General features: G+C 58.5%; 1 protein-coding gene across 6 annotated transcripts in view; it reads left to right on the forward strand.

Annotated features, from left to right (window-relative positions):
- The window catches only part of TUB (TUB bipartite transcription factor), a 91220-nt gene that overhangs the window by 60533 nt on the left and 7768 nt on the right, over positions 1–22919 (forward strand). For 3 of the 6 annotated variants that reach the window (XR_005020934.1, XM_036860896.1, XM_036860897.1), the window contains exons 2-11: positions 11445–11496; positions 11987–12149; positions 14982–15125; positions 16308–16475; positions 17449–17570; positions 18011–18208; positions 18478–18590; positions 19464–19581; positions 22234–22332; positions 22556–22727. Coding sequence is in view for 5 of the 6 variants with exons in the window: in XM_036860896.1 (XP_036716791.1) it covers positions 11445–11496; positions 11987–12149; positions 14982–15125; positions 16308–16475; positions 17449–17570; positions 18011–18208; positions 18478–18590; positions 19464–19581; positions 22234–22332; positions 22556–22727 (1349 nt within the window). In the remaining variant the exon portion in view is untranslated. Of the gene's footprint in view, positions 1–2199; positions 2366–11444; positions 11497–11986; positions 12150–14981; positions 15126–16307; positions 16476–17448; positions 17571–18010; positions 18209–18477; positions 18591–19463; positions 19582–22233; positions 22333–22555; positions 22728–22919 lie in introns of those variants that run through there. The other 3 variants (XM_036860898.1, XM_036860899.1, XM_036860900.1) reach the window with 2 other exon arrangements.

Consider the following 22919-nt stretch of genomic DNA (forward strand, 5'->3'; position numbering starts at 1 on the left):
GTGTCTATTTAATAGATTCAATTACTCCAGGCTCCTGAGACCTTCCAACTTGATTCTGATTGCTTTAAGGTGTCAGATAATTTGGGAATAAAGGGGAAAAGCAGCCTCAGGTTCTTGAAGAGGAAGTCGTCTAAGCTCATCTCTGAAGTGGTAGCTGCTGATGGTCTGGAGGGTGGGGCTGACCTCTTGCTTCCGTGCAGGGTTCTGTCCATAGGTCCTGACAGACAGAGGCCCTCAGGTAGTGATTTGCTATGCTGCCTTGGTCTCCAAGGCAGGGACCAGTCCCTTTCTGCTGCCCCTCCTGGGAGCCCGACAGGGGTGAAAACGGAGGCCCAGGCCAAGTGTCCCAGCAGGCAAGGAAACAGCCCTACTTTTTGCCCCCTGCACCCTACTCTGGGGTGAATTTTTTTGTCTGCTCTCTGTCCCCATTGACAGTGATAGCTCTTGGAGGTTGATAAATAATCAGAGGTCACAGCCTTTGGCAAGCATCGATGCTGTGCCAGACGGAGATGGATATGACCTGTCCACTCCAGAAGCCTGAAGAGGGAGGCTGGCTGTGTGTGCATGCGTGCATGTGCCCTGCAAGAACTGTGATAGGCAGGAGGAAGCTAAGGACAAGGGCTGTGTGTGAATTATGGCCTCACCATTGACCAGCTGTGTGACTTTGGGCAAGAACTTTGCCTTCTCTGTGCCTTAGTTTCTTCTGCTATAAAATGGGTATGATAATAGCACCTACCTCCTAGGGTGGTTGTGAGGATTACATGAGTTATAGTATATAGCTAGCACCTGATGCTCAGCAAATGCTCCAGATGTCCTGGTTATTGTTTTTATAGCAAATGGGTCAGGCTGCAAGGCTGGCAAAGTCCTGGGGTGGGGAGTCCCAGCTGTGGACCCAGGGCAGCAGGATGGGGCCCTCCCTCAGCCCATCTGGCTGTCCTTACAGTCTCTCCCCACCAGTCAGGCAGTCAAAGGATCCCACATGGACACTCTTCTGGCATGGTTGGGGGGATGGCACTGCTGAATCCAGGGTACACATGAGGACACCCACCTGCAGTGTGGAGACGGTGCCCCTCAGCAGACCCCTCCAAGATCTCCTGGTCTCTCCTCCCTGCTTCTGCCAGCCCTGCTGTGGACTTGCTGTCCTTCACCTCAACATGCCACAGTTTGCTTTAAAGTTGGTGCTTGTCACAGCCAGGACCTCCTCAGTGCTCAGAGACTTTAAGATTATCTTTGTTGAGAGGTTTTTGCCTCCATTTAAGTGTGGCCCTTAGAAAGGGCTTTGGAGGGCAGAGGCCCTGGTTCCTTTTCAGCTCCATGGCTGTCAAGCTTTATGTCCTTGGGCATCTTAGCCTTCCTGAGGCTTTATTCTCTGGGAAACAGGAACAACTACTTGCCTCTCAAGGCTGTTGTGGAGATTAAGTAAAATAAATTTACAAGGGCTGGGGACGCAATAGACGGTAAATGTATCCTTGTCTTGACTCCTATAGCTTAGAGGGGAAGGACTCCTCCGGAATGAGGAAACACCTCCTTTACTAAAACCAAAGAAAGAAGGTTCCCCCGGCGGCATGTGAGAACTGGAGGCGGCAGGGAAGGGGGGAACGTCAGCCTCCATGCTTCGGACCTGAAAGTTCCCCAGGACCTCTTTCGGTCTTTTTTGGCATCATTCCCTTCCTATACAACTGGGTCCCACCCCCTACTTCTCCCCTCCCCCTCCATTTGAGCATAGGTTTCCCATCCCTTAGTGGAGATAGGTAGGCCAGGTAGGCAGGTGTTAGAATTATCCCCGTTTCACAGGAGAAACTCAGGCTGGAGGTCGGAGACCCGCCCAGTGACAGCGCCTGTTCACCCAAAGTGGGCTCAGGCGCGGTCACCTGTGCGGAGCCTGCGGACCCGGGCTTTCGGTGAGGGGGATGGGGGCGTCTGGGACGCCGGAGCCGGTCTGGGGGTGGGGTCTCCGCCGGGGGCGGGGCGAGGGAGGAGGGGGCGGGCCGCCGCCGCCACCGCGCAGAGCTCGGGCCCTGGGCGCGGAACCCAGCCCCTCTGGCGGCGTCGGGCGGTGCGGACGGCCTCTCCCGCCTTCACGCGCGCGCACGCCCGCCCGCGGCGGCCCCGCGCACTCCGCCGCTTCGCCCATCGCGCCGCGCAGGCAGTCGCTCGCCGAGCCCGCGGCCGGGGCCCTGGCGTGCAGCGCGGGCCTCGGCGGGGCCCAGCGCCCCGGCCCGGGAGGATGCGGCCCTGGGCGGCCCGGGAGCTGAGCAGGGCCCCCGCGCCGGCCCCCGCGGGCCCCGGCCTCCGGAACCGCAGCTGCCGCCCCGCCCCCGAGAGACATGACTTCCAAGCCGCATTCCGACTGGATTCCCTACAGGTACGCGGGCGCCGGCCCCCACCTTCTCTTCGACTGGGGGGCTCGGGCCTGGCCCACCACCCTCCAACGCTGAGGGCTTGGGGCAGGGTCGAGGGTGCCGGGCCAAGGTGCCCACCACCCCGAACTCGGAGCGCAGGGCTGGCTGGGGACACTGGACTGGGGCGCAGGGCAGCTGTACCCTCCTCATCTGGCCGAGCCCCGGGGGCGCGGGTTGGAGGCTCTGGGCCTTCCTGCCCCAACTTTGGGGGCCCCAGTGGACTGAACTAGCCTGCTCCGCTCCCCCACTTATCCGCCGGGGCTGCTGGAAGAGGCCAGTGCTCTGGGCCTGTGTGGGCCTTGTTGGGGCAGTCAGTGCCATGTGGCCGCCTGGGGAGGGAGTGAACGGTGCTGAGCCCCCTCCTAGGCCTAGCACACCGGTCTTACGCCAGTATAGCAGCGTACACACGCCCATACATCTGCAGACATGCATCCACAGGACCAAAGACTCTCCTGCTGGTCGGTTCACACACTCAGGGCATGAATTCCTGGAGACAGTCAATCCGAACCTAAAGCGCGCGCGCGCGCGCGCACACACACACACACACACACACACACACACACACACTGATTCTCGGGCTCACACGGGTGTACTCCTGCTTATCCGTGCACATACACATCCTATATTTGGGGAATACCTGCCTCCCACTACCCACACACAAGACTACTCATATCTTTCAGAGAGTCAGAAATCCACTTGCTAACTGGTTTATACCTGGACACACACCAACTCACAATACATGAGAACTGCTTTCACGTGCACCAGAGCACCTAGGAACCCAGGCACACTCAGGGAAGTATGGCCACCTGATGTTCCCTGATGCTGTGGTCTGTCCCAAGGACAGCTGGGCTTTCCTGCCTGTGTGGAGGTCGGGGTGGGGGAGGGGTCCCTGGGGCTTGCACAGGTGCAGGCCTTTCTACATCCACTCTACTCCATTCTCTTCATTACCACTGGAAAAGAGCTCATTGCCATGGCAGCACCAGATCCTTGGCCACCCATTGGCTCCTTGGTTGCCATGGGCTACGGGGCTATCTCCAGGCCTCCCCTGAGAGGCATGTGTGTAAAAGGGGTGCCCGCTGCTAAGGTCCACTATGTTCTTGCTGGCCCAGGTGCACATGCTTGTGGCTGGTAGGCACAGACTCTCCAGACCTGCCTTGTAACGCAGCCTACCCTCAAAGGGAACTGATTCCAGTCACTGATAGAAAATAATTCTGACAGAGCTTTTCTATGAGTCTGTCCAGACAGCATCCAAGATGGAAACCAGCTGAAACCGCCTGAGGCTTGTTAAAAGCAGATCCTTCTACAAACAAGCACCTGTCACTGGCCTGGGGATTCAGAGTTTCTCTTGAGAATTGTTGTTGTCTCTAATCTCAGCACCTTTGGGGGTTTCAGGGCTTCCCAAGTTAGAATTTGTGGGTGCCCCTCCCACCAACACACACACGTGTGTGCACACACACAGGTCAACCCAGGGTTTCCGGCAGATGTATACAATCACACCTCAGAGTCTCACATAGACCAGGAGATTCTCCCATCAGGGGACCGGGGCTGTGCTGACTCAGGAGGGCTGTCACCCTGCACAGGGCATCCCGGCTGGGGGCACAAGTCGTTTCCGGAGCGTCCTGGCCTTCTTGACACATGTGGGCTAAGGACCTTCTAGAAGACAGTGCCGCCACACAGAGTATCATTAACCTTTTCTAATCACGCAGCAGAGGTGCCTGGACAGTGCCTGTGGGCTCAGAGGCCTCTAGTGCTGTGGAAGTACCTGAACGGGGGTGCTGATGGCAGGGTGGTGGCCGCAGACCACCTCCGGAGGCAGGGAGGACAGGGGAGGCACATGGGGCTGGGATATGACGGCGTGTTTAGGATATGGCAAGCTGGGGGCCAGGCCAGATCGTGGTTCAAGAAAGCCTCTCCCAGGAGCCAAGGACCAAAGCAACTTGTAGAGTGAGTACACAGGTCTTAGAGAAAGTCTGCCTCAAACTGGGGAGGCTTAAGCCTGCCTCTGGGAAAGAGGGCCCTAGGGAGGTCAGGTCGTCTCTGGAAAATGGCTCTGTCCTCTGGCGGCGAGTGCCCAGGCACTGGCATCCTGCAGAGAGTGATTTGGCACTTGCCCCAGCCTAGGCCCAGCAATCCCATCCCCTCATTCCTTTCTTGAGCCCACACACTCCATCTGGAGCACAGAATCCTGCCACCCTGAAGCCCAGCCCCAACGAGCAGCTTGGCATCCTTGTGGCCCTGCCCTGTGCACTGTCCCAGGGCTCTGCCACCCTGCCTTCTTGCTCTGTGGCAGGGAGGGTAGGTGTGTAGCTGGGGGTGGGCTGTAGTCAGAAGTTGCCAGACTCTCTCCTGCCTTGCTGGGGTCTTTCTGAGGCTGCACTGTGCCTGGGAAAGCACTGGAGTTGGGTGTAGACTTCCAGAATGGGGAGATCTGGCTGAGAGGAGATGCAAATTGCCTTTTGCACTAGCAGGGCTGCTGATTGCAGTCAAAGCCACATGTCTGCCTGATTACAGAGGAAACTGGGACAGAAGGCGGCAAGGCAGTGCACTTGCAGATGAGGGGGATGTGTACTTGTGCACGTGTTTTCGTGTGGGGTTTCCCTCATGTCAGAACTGGAATGTGCCATTTGGCTTGGGGACCAGAGGTCGGTCGATATCTCGTTAGCTCTCCTGGTGAGGGTTCTGCTGTCTCTGTGGTGGTTGCACCTGCATCCCCTGGGCCCGGCTCCTTTTCTTTGAAGCAGTGACAGCTGGTGATAATCATCTTAAGGGTAATTGTGACTCAGTTTATAATGATCAGGGATTAATCTCACATTCTGACTTAGAAGGGAGCCATTTAGTTTATAAAGTGTAACAATTGGAATAGCTTTTTGCCTTTTTTTCTATTATTACTACTACTGGTTTCTATTTCTGCCATTGTCTTCACCTGTGTTCTTGAGGAGCATTAACTGTCCCTGGTTCATGATTTTACAACTTTTTATGGGTTGTAGGTGGAGCGCCGAGAGTCAGGAAAGCCTGCTGCCCACAGGTGTATTGGAGGGTGGGAGTGATGGCCAGCCCGGTCCTCAGTGCTCTGTCTGCACGGTCCTGCGGCCGTTGCCCGGTGTCTCCCTCACCGGGCCGTGCACTCCTGGAGACCAGGGACTGCCTCTGGAGAGCAACCTGTTTGCCTGGCATGACCCAGCATGGACATGATGCCCACTACTTTGAATCAAAGTGGCATCCCCAGGTAGATTTTAGGACTTCCTGGCTTTCCTGGCGCCACACCTGTGTTCTCAGCACACCTGAGGGCTGCAGTACTCTCCCCTCACAATGGGGCTTTCTCAGTGCTGCTGGAAAAGCACAGCTCTAGGTCAGAGAATGAGAACCTCAGGCAGGAGTGGCCCTCACAGGCTGTCCAGTCCCCTGTGTGAATGCTCCCTGTAGCATCCCTGTGAACAGCCTCCGTTCAGGTGGACGAGAACGTTAGAAAATTCTATGTTGCGGTGGTGAGCCTAAGCCCGTCTCTGGGTTTCCCCTCCTCTTGGTCCTCGTTAAGATCCTCCTGGTACGTCTCACTCTGCTTACTGGGGAATGGAATTAAACAAGACTCTGCTTAAGCAAGACTCTGAGTCTTTCAGTTCTCCCTCTGGGAGGAGCCTCAGAGGTGCCCAGACTCTGGCCCCCTGCTTCACTTCTGGCAACAGGAAGGAAGAGCAGAATCTCTGCTCCTAGTTCCACAGGGAGTCTCTCTCCTCTCCCACCCTGAGCGTCTTTGGGAAGTCTTCTTGCTGCTGCCTGGGGTGGAAGGAGCAGGACGCACAAGGTTGACAGGTGATTCAGGGAGCAGGGATCCTGCGGATGCCCTCAGATTGGTCTCTGCCCTCCTCCAGCACGGATCCTGGAGCCGCAGGCGGGGTCCTGGGTGTGGCCTGTCCAGCTGTCCAGCACCGAGCAGAGTGAGGCTTTTATTTCCTCTCTCTGGACCCCTGCTCCTGTCGCTGCCCTCCAGGCCTCACCACCCCATGGGATGGCTTTGATACTGATCCATCACCTCAAGGCCTCTGTAAACAAAACCGCAAAGTCTTTCATCAGGCCGATGTCAAGCCCTGTCTCCCCCGTTCTGCCTGCGTGGGAAGACCTGGGTTTGGGGGCCCACCTGTAAGACTTGACCACTTCCTGTTAGGTTTCCAGGGTCTTCTGAATTCATACTCTCTTAGTGAACAGTTAGTATCTCTTCTACTTTGTGTCACCCGTAAGTCTGCTGAGAGGGCTGCGTTGTGTCAGGTCATCGATAAACTCGCTAACCAAGAGAAACATGATGCTAGAAACCTCCTTTGATGATGGCGTGACCCACTGTTGCCAGAACCTTTGTCCGTCTGACTGGCCTAGCACACCGCTTACGTGGCTTTGTCTCGCCCGCATGGTATCGCTGCCGGTCCCTGCAGCTCCACGCGGAAGCCTGGCTGCACTGTCCTCCTGTCTTTTCCGATAGGTCCGCGGACGTGTGCCCTGCCTTGCTGGCACACTTGGCCTTGCTCCTAATCCTAATGGTCATGTCCCTTCTAGCTATTCAGTCGACCCCTTCCACAGTCTTACCTGGGGCCACACTGATCTGCACACTATAATTTCTTCCCCCCTCTGAACAGAAGGCTGTGTTTGCATGCTTCCAGCCTTAGAGCAGCTCCGCAGTTTCTGTTTTGTTCTTTAGAGATCCCCAGCTCTGGCTCCTGGTCTCTATTTGCATGGCTGAGCATTAGAATCACCTGAGTCACTTGCTTTAAAAAAGGAAGTGTAAGGTGGAGGATTCATTCTGGGGCATCTTCCCCAGCAGGTCTGAATTATCAAGTGAGGCTGAGTGCCCCCAGGAGTTTGGATTCACCTGGTAAGGTTGGGAGCCACTGGCTGGAATGGAGACGCCTCATCCTGGGAGGCTGGAACTCTTGTGAGCAGTGGGGTCCTCTCCCTTCTGGAGCTGCCCCACCCCCATTCAGCCCCCACCGTGTGTCTTTCCCGCGATGTTCCAGTTAGCCACTCGACAGCAGAAGCCACAGATCTAGACATGCTGGGTGGGCGGGTGGGGTCTGGCATTCGCCGCAGACTTTGCAGCCAGGCACATTGGGTGGTCTTTCCTCCCCTGACAGCCCACTTCCCTGATTGCCTGAATCCAGCAGGGGCAGGTTCCACTGTGACTGAGGGGAAGGAAGGAGGGCAGAGGGCGGGGAGTGGGCATGGAGAGTGGGTCTGCCCTGAGGTTGGCCTGGCCGCCAGGCCTCTGGTCAGCTCTGGTGGATTAGCTGCAGCATGGAGGTGGGGTCTAAGAGAGGGGGCACCCGGCTTCCTAACTATGTTGGCCAAGTCTGGCTTTTCCAGCCATGGGAGAAATGTCCCTGACTCTTTTGTTGTCACACATGGTTCACTCTTCGGATACCTGTCTGGCGCCTCAGAAGAAGCAAGGGGATGTGGAGGGGCTGTCTCCCGGGAGGTGAGGGGGCCACTTGGTTGGCCTTTCGCAGAGCAAATGGACGGGTGGACACAGCAGACCAGGTTTCTCTGGCCTTCATGAGCCAGTGACTGGTGTTTCCCTGGGCCTCCCTGGTCCGCCCCTCAGCAAGAGGTGACCGTCGTGAAGGAGCCACCAGGGTCAGCTGGGAGACCCATCCATCAGTGCCCTGTCTCCTGTCTGAGTCTCCTGGCGGGGCTGCAGCTGGCAGCCTGGGCTTGGCCGTGGTTCCATAATAGGAGGCCGAGTCATTAAAAAGCCATTATTGTCTGCACTCAGGGTTATCGTTTAGTGCTGTCTAGAACAGTGTGGTCAGAAAGAGGCAGGCCTGGGTGTGTCCTGAGGAAGGAAGATGCCTAGGAGAGATTCCGTCATAGGAGATGGGAAGGCAGGGACATCTGGCGCACGGGGAGGGGAGGGGGACTGGGCCTGCTGCGGAGGAGAGAGGAGCTTCGGTTCTGCTCTCCCTGGAGACGGCCATCATTGTTGTCATTGTTCAGCTGTGTGCAGGGGATTCTTTGTCATTCACCAGGGACAGATGTTGTGCGCTCCGTATACATTGTTGTTGGGCAGAAACACCACCCGGTACAAGCTTGCCTATGCTGGGTGAGTGTGGTCCACCTGGTGCCTTTGCGGCTCTCCTGGAAACGCCGTGCTGTGCCGGGAGCCTGCTGTCCGGCACGTGGTGCTGCCACTCTCGGAGCCGCCTCATTTAGCTGGGTTGTCGGCCCTCCTGGATGGGGCTTGCTCAGCCAGGCATGTTCTTGTTCACCAAGCACGTGTTGCTTCTCCCCAGCCCTGCATCCTCCACTCCTGCAGCGTGCCTGGTGGTGAGGGAAGAGGTGGGCGGCTCTCCAGGCCCTTCTGGGGTATCCGAGTTTTTGGAATCTCTTCCGAAGCCTCACCCTTGTGTTCATCCATCTTTCTTTGAAGGCCAGTGACTAAGTCCATTCTACCTATAATCGTACCTGCTGACCAGTGTTACTAAAGCCTAAGGCTCTTTGTCATTCTCCCCCATCAGGGAATGGGGTGGGGACAGAGGAAGAGGAAGTGATGCTTTCATGGAACTGCGTGGCAAGTCCGTGGCAGTGGGACAGTGGCCTGTGGTAGGAAGACGTCCTCCCCGCATGGATGAGGACATGAGGGGAGCACTGGCTGGAACCACCTTTTGTCAGTCGAGCAGCCACTGTGACCAGCAGTTTGGAGGTGGCATTGCTAATGTGAGCTTACCTCTCAGCGGGATGTCGCCCCTTCATATTAGGGGTCAGTGCCTTTCGTGGTGTCGGCACCATGGAAATAATCGTCTGTGTCCTGCTCAGCCAAGCCCAGGGCTAGGGACGACCCAGATGACTGCCCCCGGCCCTGCCCTGTGAGAGTGCAGTGGCTCGTGTCATCCCAGTGAGCCAGGAAATGGCCTCTTCTGCTGGCAGGAAGGGGAGGAGCCAGCACTGCCTTGTGGAGGTGACATGGGCTCCTGTGGCCCAACCACCAGGACATGCCTGAGATGGCAGGCCACCCCGTGTGGGCCAGGCACAGAGCTTGGCAAGCAGGGCGCAGTTGGATTTCAGGCCCCGTTGCTCCTCTCAGCCAGGTGGCACACAGAGCCAGACTGTAGTTGTCACCCATATCCTGGAAGCCACAGACCACAGTGCACAGTGGTGTTTGCACACTCACCCTTTGAAGATGTTTTGCCCTTGCATTCTCCATGGAGGTGGAGAGACAGGAGGAGGAGTTGTGGCCTCTCGGACCTGACAGGGCTCCCAGGCATCCTGCTCACCCTGGTGCCCCCCTCCAGCCTGCGGTGCGGCCTTCTGTGATGGGATACTCACCACCCCAGCCAGCTGGGATTTTTCAGAGCTATTCCTGTCCTCTGGGCCTGGCATTGCCCTCAGGGAGGCCATGTGCCGCTGTGCGCTCTTAGGCAGGTGGGCTACTTTAGGTAGACTGAGGCCTTGACTAGAAGCATGTCTGTTGACTAGTGTGTTCTCCTGTGCTCTGGCAGCTGAGGGTTTGGCGAATGGGGCTGTTCTGTGCAGGGCCCCAGATCACAACTGGGGCTCCTCTTGCGTGTAGAGCAGCCCATGGGCATCAGGAAGGTCCTTCCCAGATGTCAAGTAGGTAGGACAGCTGCTAGTTCAAAGTATGCATGCAGTCTTCACAGGTTGTGGCCAGGGAGGCGGTGAAGCCAGAGGTGGGTGGTGGGCTGTCTGCAGTCCATGGACTGGCTGCCCCGCTTTGGCTGGCTTCCCCGGCACAGGTAGTCTGCCTGAGCGGAGACGACGTTTCGGGTCGATTGTTCCAGTTGGAAAGGGCTACTGCTGTCAGAAGTAGGTGGAAATGCTTCACCTTGTCTTCAGGGTGATGTGACCTCATCTTTCCCCCTTACGTGTGTACTGTACTCAGCTACACACAAGCACACCCACCTCTTAAACGGGCGTCTGCATGCATATATGTTCAGGTATGTGCTTACACGTGTAGATGCCCTCACACATTTGGACATCTCCCAGTGCACACGCATGAGATATTCCTGCAGCCTCACACACAAACCCAACAACACACTTGGACATACCTGTGCAGGCATCCACACAAGGTCTGATTCAGGGGCAGGCTCTGGAATAACTGGGCCAGGGCAGCCTGGGGTTCCCAGAGCTCAGATCCTCAGGCTCCAACCCCACCCCATGCAGCTGTCCTGACCTTGGCGTTATAGGTTTGGGCCTAGGTCTCGTGCATGTGTCTTAGACTAGAAACAAAGTTAAGTGGTTGGGGATCCCTCCTTGTGCTCTGCCTTACTTGGCGGCAGAGCTGGTCTGTGTGAGATGACGCTGCCCGTCCCAACACCATAGGTAGGGGCTCAAGGATTTCATGCCCTGCAGCCGCCCACACTGTGTCTGTGGCCAGGGAAAGGGCCTGGTGGCCGGCTGCTGGGCTGTGCGTTGTTGCACTGTGTCTGCCCTGCGCACATCTGCACCCAGCCCTAGCCACGTCCCGAGGGACTGGTTGGTGTCATAGTTTCACTCTCCCAAGTGAGGGACCTTCAGTCCTCTTTAAGTGGGGGGGGGTGGGGTGGGAAATGTCAGCATTTCCACTTTACCATCTGGAGAGCCAGGAGTTTGCCTTAAACAGATGGGGAGAGAGTCTGCTTCAGAAGACCCAACCTCCACCAGAAGGGACGGAAAGATGGAGCTGGAGGGACAGGCCCTTGGGTCTGAAGCCCAGCCTCGGGCCTGGCTTGTGCCTGATGCCCCTGGATCTCAGTCAGGCCTGGCCCTGCTCATGGGCCCAAGGGGAGTGTCTCCTCTATATTTACTGGGGCAGGGCGGACTGGGAAGTCCTTGGGGAGCAGGCATCCCAGCAGGAGATAAGTCCCCAAAGCGGCAGAAAGATGGCTCATGGCTTCCTGTCTCAGGCTGGTTCCCAGATAGTAGCTTCACCCTTCCTCTCCCTCCCATGCCCAGCAGCCATGACGGGAGGGGTTTAAAGAGACCAGACGTTGCTGGGGGTGGCCTCTGGGCTGTCCTGGCTCCTTGTGGGCAGGCCCTGAATACTCGTCTCTCCGTCCGCAGTGTCTTAGATGATGAGGGCAGCAACCTGAGGCAGCAGAAGCTTGACCGGCAGGTGAGTGAGGCTGGAGCCGGGCGGAAGGGTGGTGAGCACTGGCTGTCCCGGCCAGAGTCTGGGCTGGGGTCTCCGAGGGCCGGGGGGAGGGCTGTCCTGCTTCCTGGGGTGATCCTGTCTGGTGGGGAGAGGGGGCCCTCCCAGGAGAAGAGAGGCGAGCTCTCTCCTTTACCAGCTCGGCATTAGCACTGCCCCGGCATCTGGGGCTTCTGCCGGCAGGCAGCTTGGGTGACCGCAGTTGGACGTCTGTGCTGTGATCCTGCCAGGGCAGCTGCCTGGGCTGACACTTGCCGGCTTCCGCCGGACCCCACGTCTTGGGGCACCAAGAACATGAGGCCAGAGTGGGCTGTGGACCGCACTGTGACCTCTAGAACTGAGCCGAGCGAGCAGGTCCTCTCCGGTCCCAGTCTGGGCGCCTTCCCTTCCCTTGGGTGAGGCGGTCGCCCTCTCAGGGCCCGCCAACCCCGGTGCTTGTCCGCTGCCTCTGTAGCGCGCCCTGCTGGAGCAGAAGCAGAGGAAGAAGCGCCAGGAGCCGCTGATGGTGCAGGCCAACGCCGACGGGCGGCCCCGGAGCCGGCGGGCCCGGCAGTCGGAGGAGCAGGCCCCCCTGGTGGAGTCCTACCTCAGCAGCAGCGGCAGCGCCAGCTACCAAGGTACCCCCGCCCTCGGGACAGCCTGGGGAGGCCCCTGCGCTGCAGCTTTAGGCCCCGGCACTGCTTTGGGGAGCCCCTCCGGGACTCCCTGCTGACCTGGGTAGGTGGGGGGCTCATCCTGTCAGGGGTGCCCAGGCCGAGCACGGCTCCCAGCTCAGGTGGGCAGCTGAGCGGGGCAGGCGGAGGGAGGCTGGGACCTGGAGCCTTGGGCTCCTGAGCCAGGTGCTGGGGCCAGAAGGTACAGCTTTATGGACCCAGGAGTTCAAAAGCCCAGGTTTCTGATCTGAGACATTTCCCTGAGAGCAGGAGGCAGCTCCCAGGAGCAGAACGGTCTGCTCCCGCCAGCATTCTGCGTCCTGAGAGGGGTCCATCTCAGCTTCCTGCCTGCCCAGTGCCTCTTGTGACAGACACCTGTTGCCTCCCCGCCCTGGGCTCCCCACGCCCTCAGTGCCCTGGCTTCTGGCCTGCAGGTGCCTGCGTGGAGCCGTGGTAGCCAGCAGCCTCCCGTCTTCGTACACTCTGGTTCTCAGCAGAGTGCCCTGGGCAGGGCACTCTGCAGCTCATCCTGGGCGCGGGGACGGGGTGGCTCCGTTGCATCCCAGTGCTCAGCACCCTCCGTCCTGCTCAGGACCCCAGGCTGAGCGGAGGGTTGGTCTCTCTGAGCCTGAAAGGAGGACTCAGACTCAGTCCCCACTGCCCCCTGCTGGTGCCAGCAACCACGGTGGCTTCTCCATCAGCTAGTGACTCTTAAGAAGGTTGCAGGCATCTGGCTTTTGCAGCTGGAAGCAGCCACGGTGTTCCCCTCCTTCTGCGGCTTCCTCAGGGTGTGCTGCCTCCAGCCACTTCAGTTTACTGGTCGTTGCCTCGCCTCGAGGCCCCTTCACAGCAACGCCCCTGTGTGCTTCAGTTCAGCAGCTGTGGCCACAGCTGGTGTGTCTGTGCTCCACCTGAGAGGCCCTTCAGAGGAGGGGACAGTCTCTGGGAGGCAGTCCCAGCTCTGCTCCACATGGAACTGGCCTCCGGCCTCACCCTAACCTGGCAGCCTTCTCCACATGCTTTGTCTGTGGGTGCCGCCCCAAGGGTGGTGGAAGTGCCTTGCAGAGAAGGCCCCCGCTGTTCTGCATCCAGTGGAGCCTGGCATCACTGCCCCGGCCTTGCCAAGCCTGGCATCTGGCCATCCAAGGCTACCCGTGGGAGGGGAGCCTGCTCCTGGGACTTCGGGCCCTGCCGGTTTGCGCCAGAGCCAACGTCTTGAGGCTTTGAGAGAGTCTGGCAGGTCACAGCTGTGCGGTCACTGTGGCAGGTGTTTCTTGAGCACCGACTGTGTGCCGGGTAGGGCCAGCCCCGCAGAAAGACTGCAGCCCCTCTGAGACAGAGCGAACGGTCCAGGTCAGAAGACAGCTTGCTCGCTTGTCATCTGCTCGCTGGTCCCAGTGAGCGAGTCACTTACCTTCTCTGGGTCTGTTTCCTGCCCTGAAAAGTGAGGAAAATTGTGTCTCAGGGCTTTGAAAGTTGAAGCAGCCATGGTGTGTTCCAAGAGCCAGTAAGCTGAATGCTGTCCCCCGCTGAGACTCCAGACCGGGCTGAGTCTTCTCCACGGGACCGGGCTTCCCCAGCTCTGCGGAGGCTGCTCAGCCAGCTGGCTGACCTGGGACTCCGGTTTCCAGGCGCCCCGCCCGCCCTGCCCCCTGTGGCCTCCGCTGCCTCCTGCTCTGCCCTCTGCTGGCTCTTGGTGTTACATACAAGGGGATCATTCTCAGAGGAAGATGAGGGAGTTTGACATAAATCAGAACTGACAGTTTATCCCAGTGATGAGTTTCTGACCTACTGGCCACGCTCATTCACGTTGTATATTTACCCAGTGCTTAAATATTTATTGAGGGTCTATTCGTGTCGGGCTCTGGATTAGAGGCTGGGGGTCCAGGGTGAGCACACACGGATGTGGTCTCTGTTCTCTTATGGACCTTAAGGTCTAGGAGGAGAGAGAGAATGAAATAGATTGTTATAGGTGTGCTTTGCAGAAAGAAGCCGGGCCCAGTGAGTGAATGGCAGAGAGCCTGCTCCCAGGCTAGCAGCCAGAGAAGGGCTTCCCTGAGGAGATGACGTCTGAGCTGGAATCTGCGGGATGAATGGGAGTTAGTGGGAGCGTGGGCGGGAGCAATGAGGGCGGTTCAGGCGGTGAGACAGCAAGAGCAAGGCCCCGTGGCAGGAGGGAGTCCAGGACGTACACGGCACTGGAAGAGCCTGGTGTGCCTGGGACGTGGGGTGCCCCGGAGCTGAGGAGTGTGCAGTTAGGCCGAGGGGAAGGCCAGACTTGCAGGAGGATGTCGGTGTCATCGTAAGAGCACTAAGAAACCACCCAAGGACCTTGAGCAGATTGGGGTTCTGATGTGTGGAGAGCGTGGAGGCACCCAGCAGTGGCCCTTCCGAGACCCCTCTGTTGGCGTGCGGCTCCTGGTGTCTGTTATTGCCCTGCCTCGGGCTCATCCCATGAGGCCAGTGCAGCTCCCTGGGGTGCTGGCCCTCGCTGTGGTCTCTCCCAGGGGCTGCAGCTTTTCTGTCACCCACCGTTTTCGATGGCCCACATTCTCCCAGACGCTCTCCCTCCCCCTCCCAGACTGCTCTGCTTCTGGGTTGGCCGTGGTGTTGACTTATCACCCTGCAGGTGTTGGGGTGGTGCCGCCTCCTTCCCTCTTGGCCTGCCTGGCAGAGACAGCGTGTGGAGGCCCTGGCAGGGCTTGGCCAGTGGTGGGGGAGCTGGGAAGTGTTGTGCTGGAGCTCTGGTCTCACCTTGCGCCCGTCTCTCTCTCTCTCTTGCTCTCTCCTGAGCAGTTCAGGAGGCTGACTCACTTGCCAGTGTGCCACTGGGAGCTGCCCAACCCACAGCACCAGCCTCAGCCAAGAGAACCAAGGCAGCCGCCGCAGCGGGGGGCCAGGGCGCGGCCTCTGGGAAGGAGAAGAAGGGGAGGCACAAAGGTTGGCTTGCCCTCACTACCGGCCTCCTCAGGAGGCCCAGCCCCCTCTGTGGGGTTGGCGGGAGGCTTATCCTCCAGACTTCGGGGTGAGGGACCGGGTGGGAGGCCTTGGCGAGGGCCCTGCGTGGCACTCAGGGCTCCGTTCCCCAGCTGGCTCACAGGCCTCCTCTCGCTCCCGCGGCACCGGGCTGGCCTGTGGGTGTGGGCAGGCCTCGCGTGCTGCCAGGAAGTGAAGTCCGGCTCCCCACCCGGGGGCCTGAGCACCTCTACCTCCGCCCTGACCAGGACACTCCCTCCGGGGGGCTCACTGCCTCCCGGCAGCCCGTCCCCACCTTGGGCAGTGCTCAGGCATCTCATGGGCTTCCTCGACTCTTCCCTGCTCCCAGTTCCACCCTCTGGGCCCCACAGACCAGTCTGTTTCCTCTGCTCCTGCCTCTCCAGAGAAGATCCCTGGAGATCAAGGACAGTTACAGGGGCGCCTGCCCTGAGTCCTGTCTCTGCTGGCTAGACACCCTGCTCCTCAAGCCTTGTACACGGAGTGGCTTCCGGGCCTCTGGGTCGTGGTTGGACAGTGGTGTGTCGGGGTCCGTGGGCTTGTGGAGCTGACCGCAGCATTCTGGGTAGAGCCTTGCTTCTGGTCCTGAAGCTGTGGCAACTTGGGCAGGAAGGTTGACGGGGGATGGGAGCCCCTCCATTCGGGAAAGCAAGTGTATGCCGACCTGTCTTTTTTGAGGGGCCCTGTGTGTTTTAACAACGTATGTGAGTCTGCGTGTGTGAGGGAGAGAGATCAGCATTGACGACGTGGAGCTGGCCGCGTCCGTGCCGAGTGGTGGCCTTGCTGTGTCGGATCCAGCCTTGTTCTCCGTCTTGTCCTTTTCACCGTGCAGTTGGTTTTGGAGCTGGCTGCTGTCTGCCTGGGATGTGAGGCATTTCAGTCCTACCCTCGGCCACAGATGTGGGGGAATGGCAGAAGAAACGGAGCCCATGCCCCTTCCTAGCTCACTGATCATTAAGAGGCTGACAGACAGCTGTCATTCATTTTTAAAAAATCGGTTTTGCCAGTGAAGTTTTCAGAGGGTCCCCCCATTCTTCCCTCACCCTCTTCCTGGACATCTGAGAATCCAGGCCCTCCCCCCGCCCTCCCCACCCCTGGATGGGACTCAGGAGTGTCCATGGCCTGCAGGCACCGGCGGGCCAGCAGCACCGGCAGAAGACAAGTCCGAGGCCCGAGGCCCCATGCGGATCCTGACTGTGGGCCAGTCAGACCACGCCCGGGACGAGGGGGAGACAGCCGCTGGTGGGGGCACACGGCCCAGCGGGCAGGACATCCGTGCCACGATGCAGAGGAAGGGTGAGCCCCGTGGGGGTCCGGTGACGCCCCCAAGCCCAGCCCCAGGTTCTCAGATGCACCTTTCTTGGGGAGCGTGACTCTCCTGTGTCTGTTCCAGCCCTTCCCAGGCCCTGGTGTGGGGCACACTTGGAGAGCAATGAGAAACTTGGGCAGGGAGGGGCCCCTGATAAGGCTGAGTTAAGGGAAGCAGTGTGAACTAAGGTAACCGACCAGCCCACAGCCCAGCCCTGTCTCTCCCCATCCCCATCTGCCCCCAGGGAGGCCCAGGTTTGGGGGCAGGTTTCCTTTCCCTTGGGTTCCTTTGAAAAAGCTCCTGCTTGCTAAACGTGCCCCCTCTCTGTCTGCTGAGCTAGGGGGAGCAGGGCCCGGAGGCTGAGAGGCAAGGCAGATCCTCTCAGGAAGCCTGCTGCCCACATCGTTTCCCCACCATGGGATAGCTTCCTGGAGAAAGGGCTGTTGAGGCACCTTGAGGCTGGAGATGGCATCCCAGGTGTGGAGAAGCACGTAGCCAGGGGGCCCAGGCAGGCTTTGGAGAGGAGTTGCTGGGCCCCATGCATCAGGCTGAGTAACAAGTCGGGCCTTTCCCGAGATTTCACGGCCTGTGCTAGCCAAGGCCTCTAGTAGGCCTGAGGCCAGAAGTGGAGGCTCCCAGTGCAGGGTCAGCTCAACTCAGGCCTTGCTACACAGAGACAGGGCACCCTGACCGCTAGAGAGGGAGGGTCTGACGGCTGAAGCTGGGAGGGCGGCTGCACCTGGGGATAGGGACCAGCCCCAGCTCTCGTACGCACCACAGAGAAAGTGTCCTTGTGTGCATCTGGATGTATGTGTGGGGGTGTGTGGATGCACGTGTGTACACGCAGCTCTGCATGTGTATGTCCGTGTGTGTATGGGTGACTCAGACAGAGCCTGGGAACCGGTGACCGGCTGTGCCTGTGTGACCACCCGTCCCTTCCCACCCCTCTGCCTGGCCCAGGCGTCTCCAGCAGCGTGAGCTTCGAAGAGGAAGAGGAGGATGAGGACGAGGACAGCTCCAGCTCCTCCCAGCTGAACAGCAGCCCCCGCCCCAGCTCTGCGACGAGCAGGAAGTCCCTCAGGGTGAGTGAGGAGGGCCCTGCTCAGCAGAGGGCAGACGGCAGTGTCTCCCAGGTGGGAGGAACATGAATGTGAAGGGACGGAGGGCTGGCTTTTTTGGGCCAGGGGCTGGGCCCAGGGGCCTATCAGGAGCTTCTCCGGCCTGGGCTCTTCTGTCCTCCCGGTCTCTTCAGCCCGGCTGGGGGGTGGGGGGAGCTGGTGTTGGACAGGATGGCCCCTGAGAACCTGCCCACTTCCTCCTTCCCCACCCCCAGGGCTGCTGAGGTGAGGGAAGGGCTAGGAAGCTAGCTGCTGGTCCCAGGGCCAGGATAGCTGGGTCCACATCCCAGGGGGCCTGCCCTGTCTCCCACCACGACCACGTTGGGGCAGCTTTGGATCCCAGACCACCAGTTTCAGCCGCTCAGGGTCCCTGGGGCTCAGGCTTACTCCTCTCTCCTCCGTAGGAGGCAGCCTCAGCCCCCAGCCCCCCAGCCCCAGAGCCGTCGGTGGATGTTGAGGTCCAGGATCTTGAGGAGTTCGCCCTGAGGCCGGCCCCGCAGGGGATCACCATCAAGTGCCGCATCACACGGGACAAGAAGGGCATGGACCGGGGCATGTACCCCACCTACTTTCTGCACCTGGACCGCGAGGATGGGAAGAAGGTGAGGTTGGCTTGGACACACAGTTTCACCCTGTGGGCTTGAAGTCCTGGGGGCTGGAATGGGACTGAAGCCTCAGCTCCAGCACTGACCTGCCAGTTCCCCCAAAGAGACAGAAGCCTCCGTGCCTGGTCAATGTATCTGTGTGTGCACACGTATGTTCAAGAGCTGAAGCAAGGGAGTCACTCGTGAGTGCAGGTGTGTGAGTGGCACCCGTGAGTGTGTGTGGACCGGAGGCCGGGCCTGGAACATGACCCTGCTCCACCCCCAAGGTGTTCCTCCTGGCGGGAAGGAAGAGAAAGAAGAGTAAAACTTCCAATTACCTCATCTCTGTGGACCCAACAGACTTGTCTCGAGGAGGGGACAGCTACATCGGGAAACTGCGGTACGCGCACTCCCCCAGGAGGCTGGTGGGGGTGGGGCAGGCAGGGGCAGGCTCTGTAGAGGGCATCTCCCGTCCCCGAGGGAGATCCAGGCCAGGGGTTGGATCATCTCCCAAAGTCGTGTCTATCAGATCAACCATAGGCCCAGGTCTGTGCCAGCCTAGAGCCGATTTGAAGATGGGCCTCACACGCCCTACCCTAAGCTGCTCCCAGGCAGAGGGGACGCAGGCCCGCTAAGAGGGTTGGATCAAACCCTAGGATGTCAGTGATGATGTAGGCCACCGTGGAAGAGCCGCCTTAGCTCCATGGTCAGTGCCAAGGGGCATGGCTGAGAGTGAGCCCTTGAGGGAAGAGAAAGCAGCCTTAGGGTGGGGGAAAGGCTCTGAGCTAGGCCTCAGGTGAGGGAAGGTGTGCTGGGGAAGAGTGCCCGATTTGGGAGCATAAATCAAGCTTAGCAGTCAGGAGCTAAAGCTGGAGATGGGGCTGGACCAAAGCTCACAGGCTGAATGGGACAGAGCAGAACATCTCCACCCTCTACGGGGTGCTGAGTCCCCTCTGCAGTCTTGTCAGATGCCACTCTGGTGGCTCACCTCCCGTGGGGGGAGCCACTCCCGTTCCTCCAGGGAGACTTTCTGTGGAACTCAGATTTCCCTGAACTGAACCGAGATGCTCTTTGACTAAACTCAGAGCAAGTCGAGGCCTTCTGTCCAAGAAGCGCCTTCAAAGATGGGGGTTCCGTGAACAGTGTGCCCCCAGGTCCGCTCCTGGCCCAGCCCAGAATACTTTGCAGGCTCCTCACAGGACAGCCTCTGAACTGCTCCATGCCTTGGGGCACAGGGTGCATGACCATGTACTGATGCGTGCCTGTCCTTCAGGTCCAACCTCATGGGCACAAAGTTCACCGTTTATGACAATGGAGTCAACCCTCAGAAGGCATCATCCTCTACTTTGGAAAGTGGAACCTTACGTCAGGAGCTGGCTGCTGTATGCTACGTGAGTCATGGGCTCCCAGGTCTCTGGTCTCCAAGTTAGATGTGACACTCAGGACTTGCTACCTGTCTGTGGCCTATCCCATCTACCTTTATGGGCAGACAAGGAGGCAGGACTTGCTACCTGTCTGTGGCCTATCCCATCTACCTTTATGGGCAGACAAGGAGGCGCAGTGGAGTGGCCCCTGCCTGGGACAGGACACAGCTGGCCATCTGCCTGGCAAGTTCTGGGGATTAGGCCTGGCTCTCTGAAGCCCAGCCTGGATGCCTCCTGGAAAGGAGGAGGCAGAAGGCCTGGGTTCCTGTTGGTGCAACCTTCCAATCCTCCCTCCGGTGTTCAGGTCCTGAATGGACTGTAAGGCCCTTTGCATAATCATCTCACTGAATATTCAACCTAAGAGCTCCATCCTATCTTCTTGATTGTATAGATGAGGAAATCGAAGATCAGAGGTTGAGTCACTTGCCAATGTCACACAGCTCATAGATGACCAAACTGGAATATAAACACAAAGGATTTCTCCATCTCATTTCAGAATGAGGGACTGGTACCATCAGCCTGGGAATGCATAGCTGTTTTGTATGGTCCAGTGGTGCCACCTGCTGGTCGGCTTTGGGGAGGCAGTCTGACTCTCTTCAGATACTGAGCCCCAGGTGCTGTTGGAGGCCCTGAAGAGATAGTAGTGAACAAAGAGACAAATATAGACCCGTATGGGATGTGAACCCCTAGTGGGGAGATAAACTATAAAACAGTCATATAAGCAAAATAAATACAATCTGATAAATAGTAAGAAGAAAAAAATAAAGCAGGGAAGAGGGCTATGAATGTCCTTTTAGGAAGGATGGCAGGGAGGGCCCCACCGAGGTAGTGCTTAGGTAAAGTCCAGAAGGAAGTGAGAGCCAGCTGTGCAGGTGTCGGGGAGAACACAGCGAGTGCAAAAATCCTGGATGCCTGGCATGCAGGGGGAATAGCAAGGAGGGCAGAGAATGCAGGGGAGTGAAGAGAGGGGGTAATGGGGCCATATTACTTGAGGCCTTGCAGGTCGAGGTAAGACCGTCAGCTTTTACTCTTTTTTTTTTTTTTTTTTTTAATTTATTTATTTATTTATTCTTGGCTGTGTTGGGTCTTCATTTCTGCACGAGGGCTCTCTCTAGCTGCGGATAGCGGGGGCCACTCTTCATCGCGGTGCGCGGGCCTCTCACTATCGCGGCCTCTCTTGTTGCAGAGCACAGGCTCCAGACACGCAGGCTCAGTAGTTGTGGCTCACGGGCCCAGCCGCTCCGTGGCATGTGGGATCTTCCCAGACCAGGGCTCGAACCCGTGTCCCCTGCATTGGCAGGCAGATTCTCAACCACTGCGCCACCAGGGAAGCCCAGCTTTTACTCTTGAGTGAACTGAAGAGGAAAATGATCTGACTTACCAGGACCACTCACTGCTGTGTGGAGAACAGATGACGGGGAGGAGGGCGGGGGGGTGAGGAAACAAGGAGTCCAGCTAAAGGCCAGTACTGTGATCTTGGTGAGAGGTGGTGGTGGTGAAAAGTGGTTGAATTCTGAATATAATTTGCTGATGGATTAGAAGTGGGGTGTGAGGGAGAGGGGGGAGTCAAGTATGACTCCGAGTAGTCAGAGCAGACGGAAGAACTGAGACGCTCCTAACTGGAGCGAGGGCTGTGAGAGCAGCTCACGTGGGTGACTCCGAGTAGTCAGAGCAGACGGAAGAATTGAGACGCTCCTAACTGGAGCGAGGGCTGTGAGAGCAGCTCACGTGGGTGACTCCGAGTAGTCAGAGCAGACGGAAGAATTGAGACGCTCCTCACTGGAGCGAGGGCTGTGAGAGCAGCTCACGTGGGTGACTCCGAGTAGTCAGAGCAGACGGAAGAATTGAGACGCTCCTCACTGGAGCGAGGGCTGTGAGAGCAGCTCACGTGGGTGACTCCGAGTAGTCAGAGCAGACGGAAGAATTGAGACGCTCCTCACTGGAGCGAGGGCTGTGAGAGCAGCTCACGTGGGTGACTCCGAGTAGTCAGAGCAGACGGAAGAATTGAGACGCCCCTCACTGGAGCGAGGGCTGTGAGAGCAGCTCACGTGGGTGACTCCGAGTAGTCAGAGCAGACGGAAGAATTGAGACGCCCCTCACTGGAGCGAGGGCTGTGAGAGCAGCTCACGTGGGTGACTCCGAGTAGTCAGAGCAGACGGAAGAATTGAGACGCCCCTCACTGGAGCGAGGGCTGTGAGAGCAGCTCACGTGGGTGACTCCGAGTAGTCAGAGCAGACGGAAGAATTGAGACGCTCCTCACTGGAGCGAGGGCTGTGAGAGCAGCTCACGTGGGTGACTCCGAGTAGTCAGAGCAGACGGAAGAATTGAGACGCTCCTCACTGGAGCGAGGGCTGTGAGAGCAGCTCACGTGGGTGACTCCGAGTAGTCAGAGCAGACGGAAGAATTGAGACGCTCCTCACTGGAGCGAGGGCTGTGAGAGCAGCCCACGTGGGCAGTGGAGACTCAGGAGCCCACTTCCGGACACGGTGAGTTTAGAGGTGCCTATTAGGCATGTGAGTGGGGAACGCTGCTCATCTTTATTCCCTCCCCCCAGTCTCTCCAGCAGGTAAGTTGAGTCCTCAGATGGCCAGTGTTGAGTTCTCTGTCTCTATTTCCTAGGAAACAAATGTTTTAGGTTTCAAGGGGCCGCGGAAGATGAGTGTGGTTGTCCCAGGCATGACCATGGTTCACGAGAGAGTCTCTATCCGGCCCCGCAACGTGAGTCTCTACCCCATCCCACCCGCCTTCCCCGTTATCCCAGCGTCTGCATGAGCATCTAAGGGCAGAACTCCAGCTGGTGTGTATGCGTGGCGGAGACACAGTGTGAGAAGCCCTGGAGGTCTAGGGAACTCTAAGGACTCCCACCCCTGGGGCAGATCCCTCTTTGGGGTGGTCATGGTGCCAAGGCCTGGGCCTGGCTCAGCTGAGGCTGCCCTCCCAGGAGCATGAGACGCTGCTAGCACGCTGGCAGAATAAGAACACGGAGAGTATCATTGAGCTGCAGAACAAGACGCCTGTCTGGAATGATGACACACAGTCCTACGTACTCAACTTCCACGGGCGCGTCACTCAGGCCTCCGTGAAGAACTTCCAGATCATCCACGGCAATGACCGTGAGTGTTTCTGCCCTGACTTATTACTGTCCACGTGATACCCGGGGCCCTTAGCTCAGGGTTCAGCTCACCTAGCCCTGCCCGTAGAGGTCAGAGTTTAAGGACATGGATTATACGGCTTAGATTAAAGAACTTTCTAACCATAATGACTGGGAGGCCCTGGAGGAAGCTTCTCTGGAGCCCTGACCCTAG

This window comes from Balaenoptera musculus, chromosome 8 (genome assembly GCF_009873245.2).
Source record: "Balaenoptera musculus isolate JJ_BM4_2016_0621 chromosome 8, mBalMus1.pri.v3, whole genome shotgun sequence".
In the NCBI taxonomy this organism is placed as follows: Eukaryota; Metazoa; Chordata; class Mammalia; order Artiodactyla; family Balaenopteridae; genus Balaenoptera; species Balaenoptera musculus.